The sequence below is a fragment of the Heterocephalus glaber genome, unplaced genomic scaffold, assembly GCF_053883595.1.
Source record: "Heterocephalus glaber isolate CG9 unplaced genomic scaffold, H.glaber_assembly_v1.0 deba00000818, whole genome shotgun sequence".
NCBI classification, from domain to species: Eukaryota; Metazoa; Chordata; class Mammalia; order Rodentia; family Bathyergidae; genus Heterocephalus; species Heterocephalus glaber.
In genome coordinates this window covers 13263845-13290244 of record NW_028258164.1, presented here as the reverse complement: position 1 = coordinate 13290244, position 26400 = coordinate 13263845, and the positions used below count along the sequence as shown (strand labels likewise).

The following is a 26400-nucleotide window of genomic DNA, read 5'->3' as shown; positions in this document are numbered from 1 at the left end:
GGACTGCACCGCGCCGGTCACATGAACTCCGGGCTTTCTCTGGTGTGACGGCTTTCTTAGATCCCTTTGTGAGCGCAGGTTTTGAAAGCCAGCGACCCCGGGTTCTGGCGTGGGGAGCACAGGCGGCCAGCGGGAGGACGCTGTCGGAGCAGATCGACCCGCCTCCAGCCAGCCCGCAGCGCGTCGGCCCCCGCGAGCCCCGCACTCAGCGCGCCCGCTCCGGCCTGGCCCGAGGGCGCCGGCCGCGAGGACCCAGGTGAGAGAGGGACCGGGGGTCCCGGGGGGAGGCCGGTGGCTCGGGCGGGCTGCACGACGGGCCGCGGGTTCAGGGCGTGTCCGTCGCCGCCTGCCTGCTCGCTCGCCACTGTTCGCTCCTACCGGCTGTAGATGGTGCTGTCTGGGTTCCGGCCGCCTCCGACGAGCCCGGCGCGTCTCTCTTTAAACGGCCTGAGCGCGACATGCCTCCCAGGATGCAGTTTGGATCAACATGGCAGCTGCGGTGCGGCAGCCTTGCTAGAGACGCGCCGGGACGGCCGCGCAGCTCTCAGCCGGGCCAGGGGCCGTAGCCGGGGTCGCCACAGCGGGGCGGCGCGCGGGCCGGGGGCGGTTGCTGAGGGCCGGGGCCCAGCTCTCGGCCGGGGCGCAGCGCGCGCCCCGCTCCGACGCCGCCGCCACCGCCGGGCTCCGTGCTCCCCGCGCGCCCGAAGCCAGCAGGCCGGGGCCCGACGGCCGCGCGAGCCCGCGGGGAAGGGAAACGCCGAGCCCCGCGGCGGCGGGGGCCGGGCCTGCGCGGCGCGGCGCGGCGCGGCGCGGCGGAGGCTCGCGGGCCCCGGCGGACAGCGCACGGCCATGGCCGAGGCAACCGCGGCGCCGATGAGGGCGGCCCGCACGCGCACGGACTCGCGGCCTCGGAGCTCCGGGGACGGCCTGCGCGGCGCGAACTCAGCGGCCAGGCCTGGGGTCTCGGTAAGGGACGGGGGCGCCGCGACGGGGGCGGGGGAGGGGCGCTCCGCGGGGCCCTGGCTGGCGGGAGGAGGGGTCGCGATGGGCCGGACGCACGCGGCCCCGAGGTGGGGCCCGGCGGCGCGCTCGTTCCCCGGGCGGCCGCCGCGTCCGTCGGGGTGGCCGCCTCTGGCGCGTTTTCCGCAGTACTCGCCCCCACGGAGCCTCCCCCGGGCCCGGGCGCTGCGCTGACGCGGAGCTCCCATTTCGCGGAGTGGGGACACTGAGGCACCGAGCACCGGTGGCGACCTGCCCTGCCCGCCCCAAGGTCACGCACCGAGCCCTTCGCCGCTCGGCACCAGCGGCCCCAGGGAGGCCTGAGGGGCGGGCGGCGGCCTGGACAGGCGTGGGACGGCTCGGGGCAGTCCCGCGGTGGCCACTACCCGTCGGGGAAGAGCGGATGAGGCTGGGTGGTGCCGAGCCAAGCCAGTGGGGACCAGGCGACCCCCTGCCCTGACTCAGGCCTCGGCCTCTGAGTCTGGAGGCGCCGCCCCCGCCCCCGCCCCCGCTCCGCAAACTTCAGGCGACCTGACACCTGGGGTCTGGAGAGCCGGCTCCGGCTCCGGGGGTACGCACCTCTGTGGGAGGCCACTCTTTAAAACTCCATCTTTAAAATCCCCAAACCTGCCTTGGGAGTGCCCTGGCTGTGTTGACGGGGGAGGTTGACTGCTTGGGGGTCCGTGCCTTGAGCCTCAGTTTCTTGTTGTGTGCCAGAAGGGAGAGGGGTATATGGTTTTCTAAAAAGCTCCCCACCTCTTAAAATATTCATAAAATTTTTGGGAAGTTAAAAAAAAAATAAAAGGAAGATTTTACGTGCCTACATCTGCTCTTAGATCTCCAGAGTATGGTAACGGTGTGACTGTGGGGGAGCCATCTCCTGGGCCGTTCGAGAGGATGGCAAGGCCTTCATAATAAGGCAGATACTGTATATACTGGGCTCTGTAGGTTTCTCCTGTTGTGGCCAGAATACTGGAGACCCCACCACTTACCTACCTTACATGGAGGAGGGAGAGTAAATCCTGGAGAATACAGCTTAGGAGAATTAGGCAGTTTGAGGATATCAGCTTACTCATTTTAGTTATATTTATTGTTCCTCTCCTTGGCCATTTCTTTCTGGTTAGGGTAAGATCAAGCCACAGGTTGACTGGGACTGCTACTATTGCAGCATGGGGCTTTTATTTGTGACCCTTCATCCCTTCCCCGGCCTCCACATCCAAAATGGAGAGAGACAGTCTAATAATAGAGAGCAAAGAAATAGTATTTTCCTGTGAGCTCTGATGAGACTGGTTGGTTAAGATGTCCTGCTCTGCTTACCTTGTTCACTATATGGAAGATTTTTTTCCCACTGTTCACTTGAACCCCTATGTTAGAAGGGGAGGCTCACTTGGCCTCTGGGGATTTTTCTCCTCCTCCTTTGTCAGCCAATATGGTACTCTTCCCTCCAAAGACAGGTCCCTAATGTGGATGCTTTGCAACCCCTCCTGAGGGGCCGACCAAGCTTGCCTTTACCTGCTTTTAGGGAAGAGTTGAGCAGGGTTATAGTTGTTGGTGAACCTTCAGATTCAGGCGCCTGTGAAATCCTTAAGTACTGACAGAATTTTCTGTCTATGCCCTTCCGGGGTTTTGAGAAGGAGAAACCAGAACAATTCTTAGATTTTCCAAAGGGTCCCTGACCCCACTTAAGTGGTACCATCTTTAAGGGCAAGGCCTTCCATGCTACCTTCATCACCCACAGGAAACCTCCCTCGCATCTGGGTTGAACCAGGAAGCCTCTGATTGAGACCTTGGACCTCTCAGTGGCTTGAGGCCCAAAGGCAACCCAGGATCTGCAGTGTGACCCATGACAGGCTACTTAACCTCTCCTGTCCAGGCGTCTTCTGGTGCAAGTGTGGGTAGTAATCTAGTAGCTCCTGTTCCTTAGGGCTTTATGAAGATTAAATGAGGTAGTCCTCTAAAGGGCTTAACATAGTTCATGGCACATAATAAATTCTAAATAAATGATAAGCATTCCAGGCTAATTAGCTATCATATCACAGAGATCCTACTTTCTCAGGATCTGCTGATCAGGGTCTTGAAGCTTCCTTCAATCCTTAGTTTAAAAGTGTGATGAGGTTTCAGTTAAGCCGACTACATGTGAATAAATGAACAAATGAAAGAAAGCTATAGAAGATAGGTAACTCTTTGGTAAGTGACTGAAGGAACTTTATTACTTATCCCAATTATTTTTGGTAATGTAACAATTTACTCTTGAGTCATTCAGGTATTTATTGAACACATACTATGTGTCAGACTGGACACCAGAGATATCCTAATTTTCAAATGAAAGGAGAAGTTTTAACTACTATAAAGATTATGTATATATAGAGTATAGTAGTTGAGCAGATTCAATGAAGAAAGACGAGGAGATGGACAAAGTTTACAGGAGTAATTACCTTCAGTTGCAATAAAGATATTGATTGTCTGGCTAGGTAAATACAGAACTAACCACTTACAGAAGAGTGCGACTTCACTTCCCAGATGGTCCAAGAATTCTCCCAGCACAATGTAGCGTGATGGCAACCAGTGAGATGACAATCCTTGAAGTCCCAAGAGGAAATTGGTTTTTATGCTGATTCTGGTCCCCACCACTCTTGACACAAGTCTCCAACCTGGCTGAATTCTGCGCTGCTTCCGGTCTCCACAGACTCCTATCTTCCTCATTCCCTGCTTCTGGAGCCACAGGGAGGAAGCAGCCTGCTTGCTGCGGGGGACCATCTGCCCCGGAGACCTGGGCTCCGGAAGGAGGCTGGCTGCTGTTCCTCCGTGTCTCTCTCCTCAAGTGGCAGAAGCCAGCACCATGTGCCCAGGAACCTGTTCCACTCTGCAGTAGGGGCAGCTACACAGGCTTCCAAGGCAAATACAGGCCATATGGATGCTTTGGAAAGCTGATGAATAAGTCAACAACTCAACTTCTAGCGAAGAGTCAGGGAAGCTTAATCTTGTGTCCTCACCCTTGGGCAGACTGAGTGAAGGACAGTGGGATACTTACTGTGCCTGCCTAAGACACTAGCCACTGCTGCAGGGGTTGGATAATTAAGTCCACCTTCGAGTTGAGCCAGTTAAGAGCCACAGGCTGCAACAGTGAACCTGAACCACCATCTTCCTGGGAGTTGTGGGATAGTAACAACACCTGCCCTTCACAAAAATTCTTTTTTTTTTACAAAAATTCTGCTTAGAAGTTTTTTATTGTTGTTGGGTTTTTTTGCTTTGTTTTTTCTCCGTACTGGTGATCAAACTCAGGACCTTGTGCTTGCAAGGCAGTCGCGGTACCACTGAGCAAAAATCCCGGCCCTGTTTCATTTTTCTTGAGACAGGGTTGCTACATAGTTCAGGCTGGCCTCAAACTCAGTGCAGTGCTTCTGCCTCAGCCTCCTGAGTGCTAGGGTTACAAGTGTGTGTCTCTAAGTCTTATTTCACAATCGATGCTCAGTCAAATCAGTGAGATAGATGTGCATGGATCAGGTATTATTATCCTCATGTTTATGGCCAAAGAGACTTAAGAACATATAGGTGTAGTGACCAGGCCAGGGCAGCATGGGCAGCAGCGGGTATAGCAAGGGCCAACAGCCAAGCATTGTGATTCACATCTAGTCTGCTTACCCTGAAGTGTGTTGTGAAAAGGAGACAGATGGCTCCATGGGAAGTGGAGGGTGGCGGAGCCATCTTTTGTGTACTGTTCATAATAGCTTTATAGTTGGTGTCTAAATCTAAGCCAGTCTCAGAAAGGGATACCCAAGTGTGGAGCACATCTTATTGCCACAGACTGGAGGGTTTCATGTGGATGCTTACCTTTGGGATTTGTTTTCCTGGCTGGAGACTGTGGCCTTCAATCCTGTCTTTTTCCTTCTCTCTTTGGACACAGGTCCCACAGCTAGACATGGAGAATCAGCGCTCCTCGCCTCTGTCATTCTCCAGTGCTCCCCAAGAAGAAGCCCTGCGCCCGGCCATGGCTGGACTCTCCCGAGACGCTCTTTTCTCATCCTGCATCCTTCCCCCAAAAGAAATTCCTGCTTTGTCTCCCACTGGTGCCCGCCAAGGCCCCCTCCCCCAGACCAGTGCATCCAAGCAAGAGACCTCTGGCCAGATGCCGCATGCTCCCCCGAAGGGCCCATCACTCCTCTGTCCCACTGCTTCTGAGCAAGAGACCCAACTCCAGTGCCCCCCAACTACCCAGGAAGAGCCCCAGTACCCTGCTGAGCAAGATCTCTCCCTCCTGTCCCACTCCGCCCACCAGCAGGAAGCCCCTCTGCACTCCCCAGAAGTTCCCGAGAAGGACCCCCTGAGCCTCTCCCCCACAGTTCCTGAGGCCGACATGGATCCTCTGCTTCAAAGCCCCACTTCCCAGAAAGACATCCCCTTCCCAAAGGAGCAGCCACTGCCTACGGCAGAGATCACCCGCTTGGCCGTGTGGGCTGCCGTCCAAGCGGTGGAGAGGAAACTGGAGGCCCAGGCCATGAGGCTGCTGACGCTGGAGGGCAGGACAGGGACAAATGAAAAAAAGATCGCTGACTGCGAGAAGACGGCTGTGGAGTTTGCAAACCACCTGGAGAGCAAGTGGGTCGTGCTGGGGACCCTGCTGCAGGAGTACGGGCTGCTACAGCGGCGGCTGGAGAACATGGAGAACCTGCTGAAAAACCGAAATTTCTGGATCCTGCGGCTGCCCCCAGGCAGCAATGGAGAAGTCCCCAAAGTACGTCCATCCCAGTGGGGGCTTCCCAAGGAACCCATCTGAATTGGAACACAGTTTAAGAATTTAGTTTAACTGAAAGAAGGGAAAATGATGATTGGGAAAGGAAAAAGCCAGGCATGGAGGCACAGGCCTATAATCCCAGCACTCTGGTAGACTGAGGCAAGAGGATGGCAAGTTCCAGCCCAGCCTGGGCACTTTAGTGATTTAGTGAGACCCTGTCTCAAAACAAAACTGAAAACAAAAAGGGTTGGGGATGTAGCTCAGTCAAAGGCCCTGGGTTCAATCTTCAGGACTTAAAAAAAGGGAGGGGATTTAGCTCAGTGTTTCCACCGCCTGCCTCAAAAGTGCAAGGTCCTGAGTTTGATCCCCATATCAAAAAAAAAAAAAAATCTGTAGATACACACAGGCTAGTACAGAAATGTCCCTGGACTCAGGACTGTCCCTGCAGGAGGGTGTTCAGGAGCTCTGTCCCTAGTGTCTAGGTCAGAAGGCAAAGTGAAGGCCTGCAAGAGCACTGCAGAGGCTTTGACTTAGCCCTCCGTGGCCTCAGGTTCTGTGTCCCCAGGCAAGCAGCTGTGTGTCAGGTGTGTTCCACAGAAGAAGGTTGCATCCTTACTGAAAGAGTGCACACATTATTTCCTAAGCAAACCAGTACAACTGTTTATGCAGTGTGTATGGTATAGTAGGTGTTACACTTTGGCCAGAGATGGTCTAAAGCGTATGGGAGGATTGCACAGGCTGTAAGTATGAGTGCATCTTTGCATTAGGTATTCCCAGGTTTTGTGGAGCCCGTACCCTGCAGGTACCGAGGACGACTGTACAGATGAGCACTTAATTAGTGGTTCACTGTCAAGAAGAGAGGGAGAATGTGGGTCAAATGTTATGGGATGTGTCCCACTCAACCTTTTTATCAGTTCACTTGTAAATTATGTTAATGCCAGTACGACTGGTTTTGAGAGGTATCCTTAGTAAACTAGAGAACAGTTAGGTTTTAATCCTGTTTTCCAGAGGGTTCTGAAGGAGTGTAGTGTGGTCAGGTTTTCTTTCTATTCCTATGTACTGCTACTGCATTTCACAGTCTTACATTACGAGAAACAGCCTGAATCTCCAGACCGTCCCTTCTCTAACCTTCTCATGCACGTGAACCCCCGGGCACCCTACTAAATGCAGCTTGATTCAGTAGGTCCAGGTGAGGCCCAAGAGTCTAGGTTTCTAGTATATTCCCTGCTGATGCTGTTGCTGCTGGTCCACAGACCATGCTGTGGAGCAGTGACAGTTATCCAGTGAGAGCCAGGCATGGAGCATCCTCTAGGAGGCTGAGGCAGGAGTAGTGCAAGTTTGAGTCCCGCCTAGGCAACCTAGTGACTTAGCAAAACTGATCTCCAAAAAAAAGATTGGGGGATATATCTCATTGTGAAGGCCCTAGGTGGGTTCCATCTGCAGTACCTGAAAAGAAACAAAAAGTTATCCTGGGAGAGAGCCAAGGACCAGGTAAAATGGGCCTCCCACTCTTGTGGCCTGGGCTAGGGCCAGGCTGGGGAGATTGAGCCTTAGGAGTTGACAGCCTGTGACTGTGGTCCTTTTGGCCCAAGCTGACCTTATTGTGTGGTTTCAGGTCCCTGTCACATTCGATGATGTCGCCGTCCATTTCTCCGAGCAGGAATGGGGGAACCTATCTGAGTGGCAGAAGGAACTCTACAAAAATGTGATGAGGGGCAACTACGAGTCTCTGGTTTCCATGGGTAAGGACACGGCTTCTCTCACTGAGGCCACCTTCACACCACTGTGGGGTCCTTTCAGAAACCTGGGGAGTCTGAGCCCCAGGGACAACCATAGTGGAGACCAATCAGAATAAATACAGGTTTTAACCAGAACAAAGGCCCTGGGGTCAACGATATTTCCCAGTGGACCTAAATATCAGCTTGTCGAGGCCAGGCATGCAGGCACATACCTGTAATACCAGCACTCGGGAGGCTAAGGCAGGAGGATTGCTGTGAGTTTGAGACCAGCCTGGGCTACATGAGTTCAAGATCAGCCTGAACTACACAGGGAGACCCTGTTTCTAAAAGAATCTGCTTGCCCAGCATCTATTACTAAGAAAGGAAAAGAGAATGGAGAAAAACCAATGTAGTGAGTACCCACCATGAACCCGAAGCACACCAGGTGCCACATAAGAGTCACATCGTTCAGCCTCACATCTTCGCTGTGACGGCTCCCATTTGCTTACTCGGCAACTGAACACTGTCACTCACTGAGACCTTAGGACCCCCAGACCTAAGGTTGTGCAGGGAAGGGGCTATGATCAGGGAGGGTAAAGGCCCACCCCAGGGCCCCATCAGGATGCCACAGTCTCACTGAGATCTGTCTAACTCCACTGTCAGCAGGTTCTTGCTGTTATATTAACACTTAGGGACAAAAGCTTGGAACAATGTACTTTATTAAGGTATCTTTTTTTTTCTGATATGGAGAATTCTTAATGATATATACAGAAAAAAATTAAACATGCTGTTGGGTGGAAACTTTGGTTTTTGCTAGAAAAAGGTTTTTGTCCCTTTTACACATACCTTTCCATAGTATGTCTTTCTGTAGGATAACGTCTCCCCTCCCTTTTTATTTTTTATTTTTTTATTTTTTTTTGGTACCAGGGATTGAACTTGGGTCCTTGCGCTTGCGAGGCAGGCGGCAGAACCACTGAGCTAAATCCCCGGCTCCCCTCCCTTTTTAAATTTGCTTTCTTTTTCTAATACATCTATAATTATGAAAATTCAACATGACTAATATAATGAAGAACACCCCCAGCCTCACCTGTACCATCCCTAGAGGAAACCACCAGGAATCCTTTAGCTTCTTGCGTGTGCAAATGTGGGCACTGCACATGCCCTGCTGCACACACAGGGTGGGGTTGGCACAGAAGGGCCATAGGCAGCTGTCCGCGCTGAGGGCCACTTTGGAAGGACAGTGTGGCATCTGGGCAAACATCAGGCCTTTGACCTTTCTGCTGTTGATGCACAATAGTTGATTCTATTTTTCTCACTGTTGCAAACGTTGTAGTAAACAGCTCTGTGTGTGCACCCAATACAAATGTCTCCGTAGCACACATGTGGAAAAACAAGTTGTGGAGCCCCTGGAAGGCTGAGCTACTATTTCTGCAGTGGTGCCATTTCTCCACACCCTAGCCTGAAGTTGTGTTCTAGTTTAAATATTTGTCTTTTTTTTGGCACCAGAGATCGAACTCAGGACCTTGCGCTTTTGAAAAATATTTGTCTTTTTTGATGGATGAAAATGAGATCTCAGTGTTTTAATATGTACTTCCTTTGATGATTAGTGAATTTGCATATATTTTTATACATTTATTGGCTGTTAGTATAAGTGTCATGTGCCTTTACCATGAAAACCCTATGCAGGCATTGGCCCCCAGTAGCAGCATGAGACACACGCACACACACATGCACCTCGTGGGCCCTGAAGAAAAGGGATGGACACTTGGCCATTTCCTTTCCAACACTGCCAGTCCCCAGCTGTTCCTGGGTCATGCTTCCTCAGTGACACCTTAACAGCGTGCAGGGCCACCTCATCCCTTAGTATGTTTTCTTTTCTTCCTTTTGCCCAGACTATGCAATTTCCAAACCAGACCTCATGTCCCAGATGGAGCGTGGGGAGAGGCCGGCCATGCAGGAGCAGGAGGACTCTGAGGAGGGCGAGACACCCACTGACCCCAGTACTGGTGAGTGGTGAGCAGAAGGCCCAGAGCCCTTCGTCCTAGGTCCTTTTACACTTGGGAGACCCTGGCTTCGGTGTCCTAGGCCAAGGTGGACCCGAGGGGCATGGTGGCCAGCTGTGTGGGAAGGAGCCCTTTACAGGGCTCCGTGGTCACTTTTGGTTCGTGTTATTGGTAAATAGGAATGTTGTGGGGTTCATTATCTTAGGGATATTTTGAGATGACCTAGTGTTGTCACCTTGCTCTGTACAGGAAGTGAAGGAAGAAACACAAAAGCATTCACGTGCAGAGCATAGGCACTTAAAGCTTCCCAGGGAAAGGCCGTGTCCTGAGTCTTGTGCTGCTCAGAGGAAGGTTCAGAGGAGGCGTGGACCCCACTGAAAAGTTCTGCGGTGCAGGACTCCAGCAGGACTATGTCAGCAGCTCCTCTGCTTCCTAGCAGTGTCAGTCTTGGAGTCTTGGTTTCCTCATTTGTAGAGTAGGACTAGGATCCAGGGCTTGGCCTGGCATGGGGCTTGCATGTTGCAGGGGCTCAGGGAGTACAGCTGTGGTCACTGCCTGAGTGCCATCCTTTTACAGCAGCTGCACACGTTCACCCCTGCCGCTTCCAGGGTCCAGTTAGGTTTTGGAGGCTCTGCTGTGGAATTGCCTTTGCACTGTGCCACGTGCTTCAGAGGTCTTCAGGAAAAGCATATCTGTGCCCTGGGTGGGCACATGTGCGAACAGCCTGAAGTCACTGGAGGTCACATCTGTCACAAAAGGCAGACGAGGCAGCTGGAGAACTCACTCTGGGGCTAACAGCCAGGCCTTGTTAGAAACTGAGGTCGTTGATTTGGGGATCTGCAGCGGGCTTCAAATCATTGCTGCAGGCATGCCAAGTAATGTCACCCATTGCACTGAGAGGGGAGGGACTGACACCATGCAACCCACTGTAACCACCTTAGGGGTTCACCTGGAAATTTAAATTCAAGAGAGAGGCTAACCCTGCATTCATTCTGGCAGACAAAAGAGATGCCTTTTAAAGCATAGGAAGATGAGCGGCAGGAGCCACAGTGTGGTCCAGGGAGAAATACAATCTGTGCCTTAAAGATTTAGGTGGCCACATCTGAAAAAAGAGGTAGAGTGGGAAGAGGTAAGAGGTAGAAGAAATAGGAAAGAAGAGGCAGAAATAGGAAGGAAATAAGCAGAAAATGAGAATTCAGGAGAGGTAACTCGTGGTAAGAACCCTAAAATACAGCTGATGTCCCAGCTGGTTTGGAGGCCCAGGTGCAACTCAACGTATTCTTAAAAAGCTTGGAAGCTGGGCATGGTGGTGCATTCCTGTAATCCTAGCACTCTGGGAGGCTGAGGTAGGAGGATCACAAATTTGAGACCAACCTAGACAACTTAGGGACTTAGTGTGGCCCCATCTCAAATTTTTAAAAAGGGCTGGAGATGTAGCTCAATGCAAAGGCCCTGGTTTCAATCATCAGTACCCACCAACCTCCCCAAAAAAGGGTTGGGAGGAGGGAGCATCAATCTTTCTCTGTACATGTTTCATATCTCATCACATATGGGCCTCCCACGAAATGGGGTCAGAATTGAAAAGCAGTAACCCCAGTCCACTGCCCCAGGCAGGCTTCATTCCGGCACTGCCTGTCCTCAGCCTTAGCTGCTGCTGGGAGGTTGCAGCCTCACAGAGGTGCCCTTGTATGGCTGACTGGTGCCACTTTTTTCAGGAGCTACGGTCTATGGGCACTGCCACTGCACACGGCGGGCATTGACTCACACCCTGTGCTCAGCCAGAGCTTTGCAATCACCGGTTGTGAAACTGCACAAGTGAGAGCCCTCTCTACACTTGAGATGCTATCCCCTCCTGCATCTTCTAGCTTGGGAGGGCAGCAGAGCCATCATGGGTCAAACCCAGAGCTGGGACACCAAGGGGAAAAGTCTAGAAAACAGAACTGTCAGTGGTAAGACAGGGTAGTGTTATAAACTGGCTGCATAAATGCATTTGACAAACTCTCCTCAAATGGCATGGATACCACCAGGCAAGAAAGATCCAAAGAGGATTCAGATACCAACTCGGCTGTCAATGCTCAGCACAGAGTGCTGCTGCACTCTGGGCCTGCACTGTGGTCAGGAAGGCCCAGAGAAGGTACGCAGCTCCACCCAGTGCATCAGTGCCAACACAGCGAGCCAGAGGGCACTGCTGAAAGGTGTGTCTACATACAGCACCACCAGCATACATCTTTGCAGTCTGTTTAGAAAGCAATTTGAGGCTTTCTAGCTTCAACATTATTTTTAAATATTTAAAATAGCCATATACTTGACCTAATAACTTATTTTGAGAGTCTATAGCATGGAAGAGAATCCAAAATACAGACTAAGAAACACTAATCTGCATCTCATCACCACAAGGCCAGGAGTGGAGCTCAGTGGTGGAGCACTTGCCTAGCATGTGCGAGGCCCTGGGTTCCATCCCCAGGACCACAAAAGCAAACACGAAACATCACATTACAATAAGCCATCTGCAGCCACCAATGTTACCTTAAAGAGATTTGGTACCATTATATTTCACTTACAGTTTTTGGCTCATTAGATGGTATTTGAACCAGGTAGTACTGCGTAGAGAACTGTGTGCCTCAGACTTCCACCATAGCAGAGAGACCAGTGTTAGCAACCAAGCCCCCTACTATGTAAAAACACAGTCATGCCCTGTGAGAAGCTGCTAGACGTAAGGCACAGAGGACCCCACTGAGCCTACAAACTGGGAAAGGCCTCTGTGGATGTGGAATCCTTAGTGGAAACCTAATGAACAATTAGATTCTCTTTCTCCAAGGAGGACTAATTGAAGGGAGGGTTTTTGTGTTCTGAGTGTGGGGCTTTGACAGCCTGGTGCTGGCAGGGGCTCTGTAGCAGCCAGGAAGGATCTAGTGACTGGTAGGTGTGACCAGGAGGAAGAGGGAGGTGCCACAGGTGATTCAGGTCCCTGGTTTAAGTAACAGGAGATGGTGTGCATGAGGCTTAGACTTGAAGAAGCAATGAGAATTCAGTTTTGAAAACATTTGGTTTGAGATCCCTGTAAATACCAAGGAGCCTGTTAAGAAAGGCACTGACTAGAGTTTGGAGTTCAAAAACAGATCTGATGCTGGGTATGGTTGCTTACACCTATAATCCCAACATTCTGGAGGCTGAGACAGGAGAATTGCAAGTTCAAGCCCAGGCTGAGTACAGATTTTTTTTAAAAAGGGATATAGCTCCATGCAAGGGCCCTGGGGTTAATCCCCATGGGGGGGGGGGACACCTAAAACAAAAATAGGTCTGAGTTAGAGACACTTGACAATGGGACATTTGGGTGTTGGTGGTGTAGATGGATTGGGTTGGTCTACAGGAGGAGAAGAGACCAGACACAGGCTCTCCCTGCGGCTAATCCCTAGCAGACTCTTTTTTTTATTATTATTTATTTATTTATTTATTTATTTTGGTACCAGGGATTGAACTCGGTCCTTAGCTTTCAGGCAGGTGGTGGGACCACTGAGCTAAATCCCTGGCCCTCCTAGCACACTCTTTTGGACACTTTTGGGACCAGCCCAAGAAGCTTCCAGAAATAAAATGAGCTGGCCAACACCCACACCTGTAATCCCAGCACTGGGGAGGCTGAGGCAGGAGGGTCACCACAAGTTTCAGGCCCACTTAGGCTGCATAGTGAGACTATCTCAAAAAAAAAAAAAAAATGACCTGGTTGGAGGATCCTACAAGGAGAGCCCTAGTTAACAAGCCCCACCCAAATGCACTGAGCTTTGAATTCTCCTTCAGAGTCCCATGTTTAATTTTACACAGATAACCAAGAGACAGTTAAGAAAGGCTCCAATATGTAAAGACAAACAGATAAAGAAATAGATAAAGCTGGGTGTGGGGTATAGGCCTATAATCCCAGCATTCTAGGAGGCTGAGGCCAGAGGGTGGCAATTTCCAGTCCAGCCTCTATAAAAAGAAAGAGAGAGGGAGGAAAAACAGGTAAAACCAGAAAACCAGTATATTGAGAGGAAAAGAGACTGTGCAAACTGGGTGTGATGGCGCATGCCTGTAATCCCAGCAGTTGGGAGGCTGAGGTAGGGCTGGCAGTGAATTCAAGGCCAGCCTGAACTACTAGTAAGACCTAGGAGAGAGGGTTGGGTGGATTTGGGACCAGGTGAGAGGTCTAAAAGGGGGCCCTGGGCACACCATTAGGTTCCAGAAGCTTCTCTACATATAGGTGAATCGATATATAAATGCCTACTGAGTGTGATTACAGGGCAGAGTGTTTGGAGGTGAGTTCATGATAATTAAAAGTAAGCTAAGTAGGACCAGGGATTTAGCTCAGTGGTTCATCTGCCTCGAAAGCACAAGGACCCAAGTTTGAGTCCTGGTACCAAAAAAAAAGTAAGCTAAGCAAAATGAAAACTATTAGCTCATGGTTCCGTTATAAACAGCATTTACATAATCCAGTAATGTAAACAGCCAGTATGGATCCTACTACAGAGGGAAACTTTGTTGGCAATCGGGGATTTGGAGGAAGCAGCCCTGACTTCCACCTCATGAGAGTCCATAAGTAGACCTGTTATGGTGCATGCCTGTCATCCCTGCACCCTGGGAGGCTGAGGCAGGAGGACTGCAAGTTTGAGCCCAGCCTGGACAGTTTAGCGACTTAGCAAGACCCTATCTCAAATTTTTACAGTTCTAAAAAGGGGGCTAAAGATGTAGCTCAGTGGAAAGGCCCTGGCTTCAATTCCCAGTACCTCAAAAAAAAAAAAAAAAAAGCCAATTGGTAATGTTTAAAATTGAAAACTCAAGGAGTGGAATTATAGGTGTGTTACCGGCAGCAGGAAGCTAAATAACAAAAGAATCAACAGCAAGAGTTGGAAGCGGTTGCCTCTGGGGAGTTGGATATAGGGAGTTAAAGACAGGAGGGCTTTTAGGTTGGAGTTTTTCTTTTTCTTTTTCGAGACAGGGTTTTGCTGTGTAGTCCAGGCTGATCTGAAACTCATGGCAATCTTCCTGCCTCAGCCTCCTGAGTGCTGGGATTTAGACAGGCATCACCATGCAAGGCTTCAAGACTATTTTTTTTTTTGGTACTGGGGATCTAACTCAGGGCTTTGTGCCTTCGAGGCAGGCGGAAGTGCCATTGAGCTAAATCCCCAGCCCTACAAGAACTTTATGAAAGCAGATTTGAAGAACTGCTCAAGTCTAGCCTATATGCATGTGTAACTGTAAATACAAAATTTTTAAATAGCATACAGAGAGCATGGCCACAAGGAGGCTGGAAAGCCAGCACCACCATTATTTCTTTGCTTTGAGCTAGTAGAGATAGTTAATGTGGTTAATAAGAAAAAAAATGCAGAGTAAATGTCCTTCATAATTCCCTCAAAAGTCGACAGTTTTTTCCTTCCAATTCTATGTACATATACTTACACACCCTTGATTATATAAGTAATGCATAAATGTTTTCTCACTATAAAACTCAATATAGAGGCATGTTGTTTGGCAGTTTTCAGTAACATGTCTGGCATCTTTACATGTCAAAATACATAAATTGAGCTTGTTCTGCTTAATAACAGATTACAGCATTCTGTGTGCATTGATTTTTATAATTTATTTAAATTCTCCCTGGCAACTCGGGCCACACTGGCTTCTCTCCTGTGTAACTGGTGTGGGGCATGAAAAGGTAGAAATCCACAAAGGCCCTAGGGAGAGGAGAACTGTACTTTGGGTCTGAGAGGGGCCCAGTGGGGCCTGGCTGGGAGCATGGCAGATGTCAGCAGAGCAGAGGACACCATGAGGGCCTTGAAGTCGAAGCAGGTGTGGGAGCCTGTTCTTCCAGCTGGGAGTCTAACCATGAGGGCAGCACCGACAGCTCTGGGCTTCCATCACCAGTCCTTAGTCACCTGTCCTCCTTCAGCAGACTGACCCTGAAATGCAGGTCCTCATCTCCCACTGCATCAGAACCAGGTGTTGCTTCCTGCCCTCCCCTTTCCTACCACAGAGCCCATGTCTGAGGTCTGAACCCTCTAGAGATGACCTGAATGTTGGGGTGCATATCCAGAAGTGCCTCTCTGGGGCCGGGATGGCAGATTCTGTTGCAGAGTTACGTTGTTCATAGTATGCTTTCAACAAAATTGCAAGAGAACCTAATCAGGTTGATCAGCTAATAGGCTGTTAAGAACAATTTTTGTTGTCTCTCTTTTTTAATAGGAATATATATATATTTTTAGATACAGTATTTTTCTTCTGCGTAGTCTTGGGGATTGAATCCAGGCCCTCTTACTTGCTGGGAAAGTGCTCTACCAGTGAGCCATACCCTCAGCATAAGAGTAGGTTTTGAAGATTGTTAACCATGTGATTTCTGCAGTGTATAATAATTCAGGATAAATTCAGAGATCAAGACTTGGACAGTTCCATGACAGCTCCTTCAGTCCATCTACATATTGATAAAATGAAAAGCAGAATAGAATTTATTCTGAAGTCTATCTCCTTGTATTGTACAAATACATATTCATTCTCAGATAAGCAAGCAATTTGGAGAATTCCTGTCCATCCTTACAAGAAATACATTTCCTAAAGTTTTTTGTTCTCTTTCTTAGATAATTGATTGTCATTCTGTAGTAATAATCACAATGGATAAGTTCAGCCAGGAAGCAAATGAACACCTAGAGCCTGTGTTTATTAGAAATGAAGGGAAAATTAAACTTTGAATTTATAGGCACATTTTTATGGCAGATGAGGTGATCAGCAAAAGGCTTCTAAGCATAAAGATATGCTTTATTAGGATAAACTTCTACAAAGTGGGAATGGAAATAGAAGTTCACAATGAAAAGGGAAGGATACAAGAATTCCAACTCTCAAAGAAGAACTTGTTCATGTAATCTCTAAATTAATAGTGGTGGGTTTTAAGTTGCTAGCATTCTTAAATTCCATTGGAGTCACGAAGGGATGAAGGAAAAGTTTATTGCAAAATACCAATATTTATAATAACTCTGGAAATTACATCTTTTGTAATTATGGATGCATTTTAGATATTTATTCAGGAAGGTGCAAAGGGATGCATAGTTTCGAGAAATAAAGGGAGTAGGCAAGTGAAATATTTAGAAGAATTTATAGCCAGCATGGTGGCACATGCCTGTAATCCCAGCACTCAGGAGGCTGAGGTGGGAGGATGGCCTTGAGTTCTAGACCAACCTGGGCTACATAGTGAGCTGAAGGCCAGCCTGGACTACATAATGAGACCATGTCTCCAAAAAGAAAACAAGTGTGTGGAGGGAGCATGAGTGAGTGTGGGGACAGGGGCTAAAGACAGATGAGAAGAGGGTACATCTCATAGGGCAGAATTAAGGAGGAGGACATGGAGGATTAAGGCCAAGTGGGGGATGTAAGTTAAGGGAAGAGAGGAACGAGACCCAGCCTGTCCTGAGATTGGAGAAAAGGGTTGGGACAGTGGTCCATTTGTGTTGCTATAACAACATACCTGACCCTTGGTACTCGAGACAGAACACAGACTTAGCTCCGAGTTAGAGGTCGAGAGCTTGGCACTGGCACCTGCTGGTATCTGGTGAGGGCCTCTGATTGCATCACACCATGGCAGATAGCATCACGGAGTGCAGAAGAGAGGGAGCACAAGAAAGCGGGTACCTAGCCAGGCAGAAAGCGAGACATCAGGAGGGCCAGGCCGCTGGCTTTCTCTGCCCTTGGCACCTCAGTGCCATTACACTGGGACCAAGCGTCCAGGCACAAACCTCTGGGACACATGCTCCAGACATCCCCAAAGCACAGCAGGGCCAAAGCGATGACTTCCAGCTGAGCAGAGGAAGGTGAGGTTGTCAGTATGGCTTTTCTTGGAGAACAGGATAGTGTCAGGAGAGTGTCAGTAGGAGGCGCCCTTGGTTCTGGGAAAGTAGCAACAGTCTGCGCTGAAGGTCAGGGCCACTCTGTGTTCCATCTGCTTCCCATGATTCCACTTGGCTGTCAGGGAGGAATGAAGGCTCGCCCAGCCTCCCCAGGAACCCAGCTCTAGGTCATACAGCAGTGATGTAGCTTGTAGCACTTTCAGTGATAACCTACAGCCAGCAGCGGCACTGTGCCATGGTTTACCACCACTGTCATAGAGTGTCTGCTTTCAGCCTGATAGGTTGGTCTCAGTTCTCAGGGCCAGGGTCTGAGTTAGACTGAGAAAGAAGTGACAGGTAGAGGAACATGAGGAGGCTTCATGAGGGCAAGGCTGTGTCTGCTTCCTGCCTTGCTTTCCTGGTATCCCTTTTTTCTACCACAGCACTCATCACCTTCTAACATATACTATGCCTTATCGTTTATTATAATATGTAATACATATTATGTAATATGTATGTTTTGTTCACTGATGTTCCTAAGCCATTAGAACGCTGCATGGTGTACAGTTGGTGCTCAGTACGTGTCAGTTAATAAGCACTCAGTGAATGAATACGGTTATGCTTTATTCATTTATCATGTCCCCAACTGAAGAAGTGGTTTTTAGCATATAAGGGGATTGATGCTAGCACCCAACTATCCATACAGAAGAAAATAACCCCTACCTCACACCATATACAAAATACAAATAAGTTGCAGGGGTATTGAAGACCTAAATATTAATAAGACAATAAGAAGATCACATGAACCATCTAAGACCAGAAGAGACCTTAAATAGGACAGAAAATCCAGGAGCCACAATAATGAAGTGATACATTTTTGACGAATTGATAAGAAAAGACAACCTAATTGAAACTGAGTCAAAAGCTATGCATTTGCAGTTCACACAAAATCAAATCATAGAGAACAATAAGTAGAGGAAAACATAATCAAACTTACCCTGAGCAGTGGAATTAAAGTATCAATCAGTTATCACTTTACATTTGGCTGAAGAAAATGAAAATGAGCAATGTGTCTCTTGCCTGAAGGAACAAGGGGTGAAGGACAGTGTACTAAGACCAGTAGAAATCTGCACCATCACCACTTTATTGAAATACGGTCCAATAACTTCTGCCAAAATTAAAAGTATACAACCTCTGACCACAGTCCCACTGCTGAGAATCTCGTGGAAATAAAGCCACTGTTTTATAGTTACAGATACAGACACACGTTTATTACAGTGTTGTTCACCACAGCAAAAAACTAGGAACTGAAAGTGGATGGTCTTGCATGAGGGAATGACTGCGTAATCACAGTATTATCTTCACTGTAGAATATACACAGTATCTAAAGAGAATGCATTAGCTTAGCACTATGGAAATCAGATTGAAGGGATTTCTAAGATATTTGAACATAGAAGAGGAACATAAGAGCAGTTTTCTTTTAACATCAATTAACAGTCAAACATGAAAACAAAGGTGTATGCGACGGAGTAGAGTTCATGTTAATTATGGCAGTTACCTGAGTGGTCTTTTTTGTGCTTGTACGTGTGTGTGTGTGTGTGTGTGTATGTTGTTGTTGTTGTTGTTTTCTCTTTTTTTTTGGTACCGAGAATCAAACTCGGGACCTTGTGCTTGCAAGGCAGGCACCAGAACCACTGAGCTAAATCTCTGGCCCTTACCTGAGTGGTTTTAATGGTGAAATGGAAAGTAGAGGAAAGAGAAGGCAGATTAAAAGGGAAAAAGTACTGCACTAAAAAACAAAAATGTGCGTTGTAATACTGTTCATATAAAATGGTGCCTATGTGTGTAATGACGCATGTCAAGTTAATGTACAGAACTATGGGCAAGTTTAAAAATATAAATTTTGGGTATTGTTGACACAAGCCTGTGGTCCCAACCATTGGGAGGCTGAGATGAGAGGATCACCATGAGTTTGAGGCCAGCCTGGACTACATAGCAAGACTCTGTCTCATAAATACACACACAAATTTTAAGGCAATGTGTATAATAGAATTCTGCTTAGCTACAAACACACACTGCTGCCACACATGTATACCTGCTTGCAAACACGGGCCAGGAAAAAGAGACCTGGAAGTGTCTATTTGTCCAGCACCTCAGAGATGGTCTGAAGGATGGGTGCGAGTGGTAAGGAGTGAGATGCCTCCTTTTTATTCACCTCCACAGTGAGCGAGCCAGTGAGAGGGCACCTGTGTGTAGACAGTGACTAATGTGGGAAGGGAATGAAGGTCTTTCTAAAAAATTGTGGGAGCCAAGTGTGGTGGCACTCATCTGTAATCCCAGCATCTGGGAGGCTGAGGCAGGAGGATCCTTAACAGTTCAAGGCCAGCCCGGACCACATAGCATGACCCTATCTCAAAAAACACACACAAAAGAATTTTTTTTAATCATGGGGCTTGAGGAGAATCAGCTTTGCACCTATCCTTACCTGACTCCAGTTCATATTGTGTTCAGGGTTATAAAGCACTTGGATAGTGCTGGGCACTCACCCTCAGCTCTGCCTCCTGAGCCTCCACTAGGAGAATGGTTGGCTTCAGAAACCCAGGCAGCTGCATGACTGTGACTATGTCCTGGCCTCTTCCTCTCCTCCCCACCCCCCTCCCCTCAGCACACGACGGCATCGTGATTAAGATTGAGGTGCAGACCAACGACGAGGGCTCAGAGAGCTTGGAGACACCAGAGCCCCTGATGGGACAAGTGGAGGAGCATGGCTTCCAGGACTCAGAGCTGGGCGACCCCTGTGGGGAGCAGCCAGACCTGGACATGCAGGAGCAGGAAAACGCACTGGAGGAGTCCACCGAGGCCTCGGGCGAGTTTAGCGAGCTCAAGCAGATGCTGGTGCAGCAGAGAAACTGCTCAGGTGAGTTCCAGGCGGGGCGGGAGCTGTGGGGACCTCACAGCTGGAAAGAGGTTTCCTGCCTCTGCCTCTGGACTAGGAAAGGAGTTGTGATGTCAAAGACAGGCCAGGCAGGGACCCAGGATGTTGCCATCACCCGTCTGTGCAGCTTTTATCCTCCAGGCAGGCGAGGTCAAACACAGTGTGACAGCTAGAACTTCCTGTTCCCCACCCGGCCTTAACTGTCTCAGGTCACACTGGAGCTTAACTAGCTTGAAGATTTCTACCTTGGAAAGGGTGGGGTTTTCCTTTTCTTTTCTTTTTGATTTTTTGTTCTTTTTTTGGAGAGTATGTTTTTAAAATAACTACTCTGCTGTCTTTCTCTGGTAGAACCAAGTTGTCATTTATAAAACTTCAGTGTCACCGAGTGTGTCCCCTGTAATCCCAGCACTTGGAAGGCTGAGGCAGGAGGATTGCCATGAGCTTGAAGCCAGCCTGAACTACATAGTGAGAACCTTGTCTCAAAAAACAAAAAGCAAATCAAACCCCTCAGTGTCATCATTCTTTTCCCCATTGCTCCTTGACAGTACGTGGGCAGTAAGGTAGTGTGCTCCCAGGACATGCTTAGTGAGATTTCCTGCTCCCTGCAGCCCTGGGAAGAGCCCTATTTGATCAGCAAAGTGGGTTGGTTTTTTTGTTTCTTTTTCCAGTACTGGGGTTGAACCCAGGGCCTTTGCAGTGAGCTATATGCCCAGCCCTTCTATTAACAGGTTCTTGCTAAATTGGATTGAACTTGCTATCCTCCTGCCTCAGCCTCCCAGAGTGCTGGGATTACAGGTATGCATTACCACACCTGGCTCATGATGTTGGTTTTTTTTGGGTTTTGGGGGGGTTTTTTGGGGGTTTTTTTTGGTACCGGGGATCAAACTCGGGTCCTTGTGCTTGCGAGGCAGGCGACAGAACCACTGGGCTAAATCCCTGGCCCATCATGATGTATTTTTTAAAGATACTATCAGACTTAACAAATATTTTATTCCAGAGTTTTATAAATGAAATGAACCTGAACTTTTTTTTTTTCAATCATTTTCATTTAGTTTTAGAAACAATATTATTCTCGATTTATCAGATGAACTGGGCAGCTTTTGTTCTTCCTCTATATTCTGGGGAAAAACACACATAAGATAAGAATTAATTCCTTGAAAATTTGGTAGTACTCAGTTGGGTTTTTATTTCTGCTTGGATGTTTCCTTTATGTGTGAGTCACATATTTGTATGTTTTTAAAATATATTTAGAGATGTGTTCATACCCAGTTATTTAGGTTTTTTAAATTATTACACTGATTTTTTTCATTTTATCTATAGATAATTCCCCTACAATTTGGCTTTTTGCACTTAGTAAAATATCATGAGCATCCTTCTCAGTCAAGTGATACAGATCTAACTTGTTATTAAGTAACTGCATGGTATTTATTTCAAGAGTTTTTAATATGCATATTTCATAAAAGAATAGCAAGAAAACAAGGCAAAATCTGAGTATAGGTAAATTGCAAGGATCATATGATAAATTCTGAGCATCCCCCCAATTCTAGAACCTCAAGAAATTACAAAATAATAGTTCATGGAATTTGGAGTCTGGCATTTTAGCGCTAAATGTTTCATTTTTATCATTTCATTAAGAAAAAAGCAACTTTGATGCTCAAGGAGAATTTGGGTTTCCTAGGGCTAATCTTTTCCCTGTCCTTTGTACACAACTATTTTCCAGATAAATGCCAGAGTGACAGTCCCCAAGCCCTGCAGTGGCCCCTCCTTATCCTTTAGGCACAGTGTTCAAGGACATTCTGGGTCACTTCCTGCTGGGAATCAGCAGCCTTGACTCAGCATACCTGTGTTGCCTTTCTGACAGTGCAGTTTTCAGGTTTAGTGGAGCAGCAGGAGCACTGTGGCCTAGGGGTGACTGATGACTAAACAAGATAGTGACCAAGTGACACACATGCTGGCTTCAGCTTCCCTGTCAGGGAGGAGAGGTCATTGTCCCTAAACCACAGCTCTGCAGAGGCCTAGGACTTCTTTATGGGAAGCATCACTTGGTATCTGAGCTCGGGTGCTCATGAGATTCGGATAATTCCTACTTTGTTTTATCCTGTGCTAAGATCCCATCACATGAAAGGACAGGACACATGTGGCAGTGCTTTGAAAAAGTTCTTGTTGATAAGAATTATGCAGAAGTAGAGTTATCTTGTCTCACAGATGGACTGGGAGGAGTGACTATCTCTGCCACCCAAAGTCAGTGACTTAAAATAAACCTCCTAGCCAGGCATGGTGGCACACTCCTATAATCCCTGTACTCTGAGAGGCTGAGGCAGGAGGATCACAAGTTTGAGTTTAGCCTGGGCAACTTAGCAATTTAGTAACTTAGTGAGACCTTGTCTCTAATAACAAAGGGCTAACGACGTAGCGCAGTGAAGGCCTGGGTTCAATACCCAGTACTCCAAAATAAATAAATAAAAACTCCCCAATTTTAAGGAATGCCAAATAAGTATAACACATCTGAAGAAAATCAAATAGGAGGTGGCAGTCACTCCTTTTTTCCTCAAACTTAGACATTCTAATAGGCCACTTAGAACCTGGCATTCTTTAGGCCCTACAAGGCCAAGCTGGGCAAGGGGGGAGTCTCCACCATTTGGGCATGCAAGGCACTGCACACCAGAGCTTGAGGGAAAGATGGAGCCCTTTGGGTCCCAGTGGCAGGCTGGTGGTCTGGCCAAGCTGCGGAGCTGCAAGACTGAGGCCCTGGGTCCTCAAGGGGCAGGTTGGCTGCTGCAAGTCGGGATCCCAGAGGAGGTCCTGCAGGCTGAGAGAGGAGGCAGCTTGCTGGAGGACAGGCAGTAAAGGCATGGGGAGAAGTCCACAGGGTTCCGAAAGGGCGTGGGTCTGGCTGAGCAGATACCAGCCCAACATCGTAAAGGGAAAGATGGAAGAGTAAAGACCCTTTGATGCCGCCAGTAGACAGCCAGCCCTAGGAGCCTGTGTGAAAAGGGGATGTTTGTGGGCTCACTTTATTGGCTCATGAGTCTAACAGATTCAGGCCAGGCTGGGTCTGGGTGGCCTCCGAGGGCTCCTCTGGTAGCTTGCTTGCTTCCCTGCTTTCTCACCTAAGATGCTCCGAGGATGCTGGCCCACTTGGCTGCAGGTTCCTTCCTCAACCAGACACCATGGGCAGCCTGGGTTACGTGTGCAGCCCTTGAGGGTGAGGGCTGTGGGTTGCAGGGAGTGAGGAAGTTTCCCCAAAAGGAGGAACGTGGGCCAACACCGCAGTGCCTACGGGTGTCTGGGTAGGACCAGGGCTGCTCTCCTGCACCCAGCCCAAGCGCCAGCTAACTCTTCCATCTGTCTGTCCTTGGCACAGAGGGCATCGTGATAAAGACCGAGGAGCAGGAGGAAGAGGAGGAAGACGACGATGATGACGAGCTGCCCCAGCACCTGCAGTCCCTTGGGCAGCTGTCTGGGCGATATGAGGCCAGCATGTACCCGACCCCTCTGCCCGGGGAGATGTCCCCTGAGCGCGAGGAGAGCCCCCCGCCGCTGCAGCTGGGCAACCCGGCAGTGAAGAGGCTGGCGCCCCCCTCACACTCGCACTCACATGGGCACGGGCACGGGCACGGGCATGGGCATGGGCACGGGCACGGGCACGGGCACGGCGAGCGGCACCTGGGCGAGAACCGCGGGTCCTCGAGCCAGCAGCAGCGGAACCGGCGTGGCGAACGGCCCTTCACGTGCATGGAGTGCGGCAAGAGCTTCCGGCTGAAGATAAACCTCATCATCCACCAGCGCAACCACATCAAGGAGGGGCCATACGAGTGTGCCGAGTGCGAAATCAGCTTCCGGCACAAGCAGCAGCTAACGCTGCACCAGCGCATCCACCGCGTGCGCAGCGGCGGCTACTCGCCCGAGCGCAGCCCCACCTTCACCCCCAAGCACGCGCTCAAGCCACACCCTAAGTCGCCCAGCTCGGGCAGCGGTGGTGGCGGCGGTGGCAGCTCCAAGCCCTACAAGTGCCCAGAGTGTGACAGCAGCTTCAGCCACAAGTCCAGCCTGACCAAGCACCAGATCACACATACGGGCGAGCGGCCCTACACGTGCCCAGAATGCAAGAAGAGCTTCCGCCTACACATCAGCCTGGTGATCCACCAGCGCGTGCACGCTGGCAAGCATGAGGTCTCATTCATCTGCAGCCTGTGCGGCAAGAGCTTCAGCCGCCCGTCGCACCTGCTGCGCCACCAGCGGACTCACACGGGCGAGCGGCCCTTCAAGTGCCCCGAGTGCGAGAAGAGCTTCAGCGAGAAGTCCAAGCTCACCAACCACTGCCGGGTGCACTCGCGCGAGCGGCCACACGCCTGCCCCGAGTGCGGCAAAAGCTTCATCCGCAAGCACCACCTGCTGGAGCACCGGCGCATCCACACCGGCGAGCGCCCCTACCACTGCGCGGAGTGCGGCAAGCGCTTCACGCAGAAGCACCACCTCCTGGAGCACCAGCGCGCGCACACAGGCGAGCGGCCCTACCCCTGCACGCACTGCGCTAAGTGCTTCCGCTACAAGCAGTCACTCAAGTACCACCTGCGGACCCACACGGGCGAGTGAGCGCGTCCACGCCCCTCGGACACCTGCCGGGGCTTCCGCGCCTGCGCGCACGCGCTGCCCGAGCCCCTCTGCTGTGAGCCCCCTACCCCTCCAGTCCCTCCGCCCCAGGACGTGGGGTCGTGAGACCAGGTCGCCTGCTGCCTGTTTCCCCGGGGCCCCAGTGGGGAGCGCGGGCCTGGGGACCCCTTCGGGCTGTTCATTTCCTTGAAAATAAAATGGATGAAACCAGTTGGCGCGGGGGGAGTGATTTGGCCGCGGCCGAGGGGCGGTGCAGGGCCGTGTAGCTGGGGGATAGAACTTTATAATTACCTTTTGGATACTGTGGTTCTATTTGATAATAATAGAGTAATTTTTAAAAGATGAGCGTTTCCTGTTTGCCGTTCTTGTCTGGTTTTGCAGGGGAAGGGCTGAGAAGGTGGCCCCAGGGACACATGACCAGAGTCGTCCCTGTGAGTACCCGTTGTCCCTGCAGGTCCTGCTGACTATCAGACCAGAGGCAGAGACAGCACTGAGTGGCCTGAAGTCCATACGAGTCTAGAAAGGGTGGAAGCTCTGGCCACCACCAAACTCGTGCCCTGGTGTCCGCTGGGACCGGGGCATTCAGGACAGGACAGGGCCCGCTGGACTAGGATGGTCAGAGTGAGTGAGTGACCGCCAGGTTTGGAGTGATCTGGAAAGAAGGTCCTGTCACAAAGGCTGGGCGTTGCCCTCCGGACCCAACTTCCCCACAGCTGGTGAAGGTGTGGGGTGCCAGACTAAGGAGATGGAAATTAGTGTACAGAAGCCCTAGTGTGAACCTTTGGAGTGACCATAAAGGCAGCACTCTGACATTTCTCTTTTGAACGTTTCACTCAAGCTACTCTTGCTGTGTTGAATGCCTTGCTGGATGCTGGTTCTCTAGATGTTCAGGCATTTCCGGTGGCCTTTCCTGCTTTGCTTTATTCAGAAATGAAAGCATGCGGCATTGCCCGCACAGCTGTCACTCTGCCTCTGTTGGGCTTGGCAGAACTGGAGGGCTCTGGTGCTCTGAAGGGACAAGTGGAAACTTGTGGATCCCCAGCTCTGCGGGGCAGTGAGCAGCTGGGCCTCTGTGGAAAACAGGCCCTGGCTCCAGAGAAGAGCTCGCTGGTGGTATGAGGCACGTAGGGGGTCGGGGGACATCACTTTATTCACTCTGAAAGTAGGTGGCTCCTGCATTTACACTTCAGATCTCTTACACGATGCTAGCATATCCAGGGCAGCAGCCAGGGCAAGAAGCAAATGGAGAAAGGCATAGGAGCAGGAATCACTGCAGCATGCAGGAGCCAGGAGGGGCCAGGTGGACTGCTAGGATGGGAAGACCCCAGAGCAGCAGATGGGCTCATCTGGGCCAGGTGGATGGAGAGATTTCTACAGACGGAGACCCTACAGTTATCGAGATTCTCAAAAGTAAAACTGTGGCAGGGAGTTGCCAAGGGTGATTACAAGCAGTGAGTGATGAACCTACTGAGCTGCAGAAGGGCCTGTGCAGGAAAAATAAGATCTGGATATTGGCTTGGAGTAGACTGGGGGTGCAGAGATGGTTTTGGAATTTGAGCTG

General features: G+C 49.8%; 1 protein-coding gene across 2 annotated transcripts; it reads left to right on the top strand.

The window, feature by feature from the left end:
* The first annotated feature begins 122 nt into the window (after window positions 1–122).
* Window positions 123–25049, top strand: Znf777 (zinc finger protein 777). 2 transcript variants are annotated; one of them, XM_004860426.3, is made up of 6 exons: window positions 123–256; window positions 4904–5731; window positions 7347–7473; window positions 9342–9455; window positions 19956–20207; window positions 23590–25049. In XM_004860426.3, the coding sequence occupies exons 2-6, from the start codon at window positions 4919–4921 to the stop codon at window positions 24819–24821; spliced, it is 2538 nt and encodes an 845-aa protein (XP_004860483.1). In that variant the 5' UTR covers window positions 123–256; window positions 4904–4918; the 3' UTR covers window positions 24822–25049. The 2 variants fall into 2 exon arrangements, with proteins under 2 accessions (XP_004860483.1, XP_004860482.3); XM_004860425.4 differs by lacking the exon at window positions 123–256 and adding an exon at window positions 390–966.
* Window positions 25050–26400: the final 1351 nt, after the last annotated feature.

Coding starts and splice junctions, on each gene's coding strand:
- Znf777 (XM_004860425.4), top strand. CDS start 850: ATGGCCGAGGCAACCGCGGCGCCGATGAGGGCGGCCCGCACGCGCACG. Junction 7,474..9,341: donor CGAGTCTCTGGTTTCCATGG/GTAAGGACACGG, acceptor CCTTTTGCCCAG/ACTATGCAATTTCCAAACCA. Junction 9,456..19,955: donor ACCCACTGACCCCAGTACTG/GTGAGTGGTGAG, acceptor CCCTCCCCTCAG/CACACGACGGCATCGTGATT.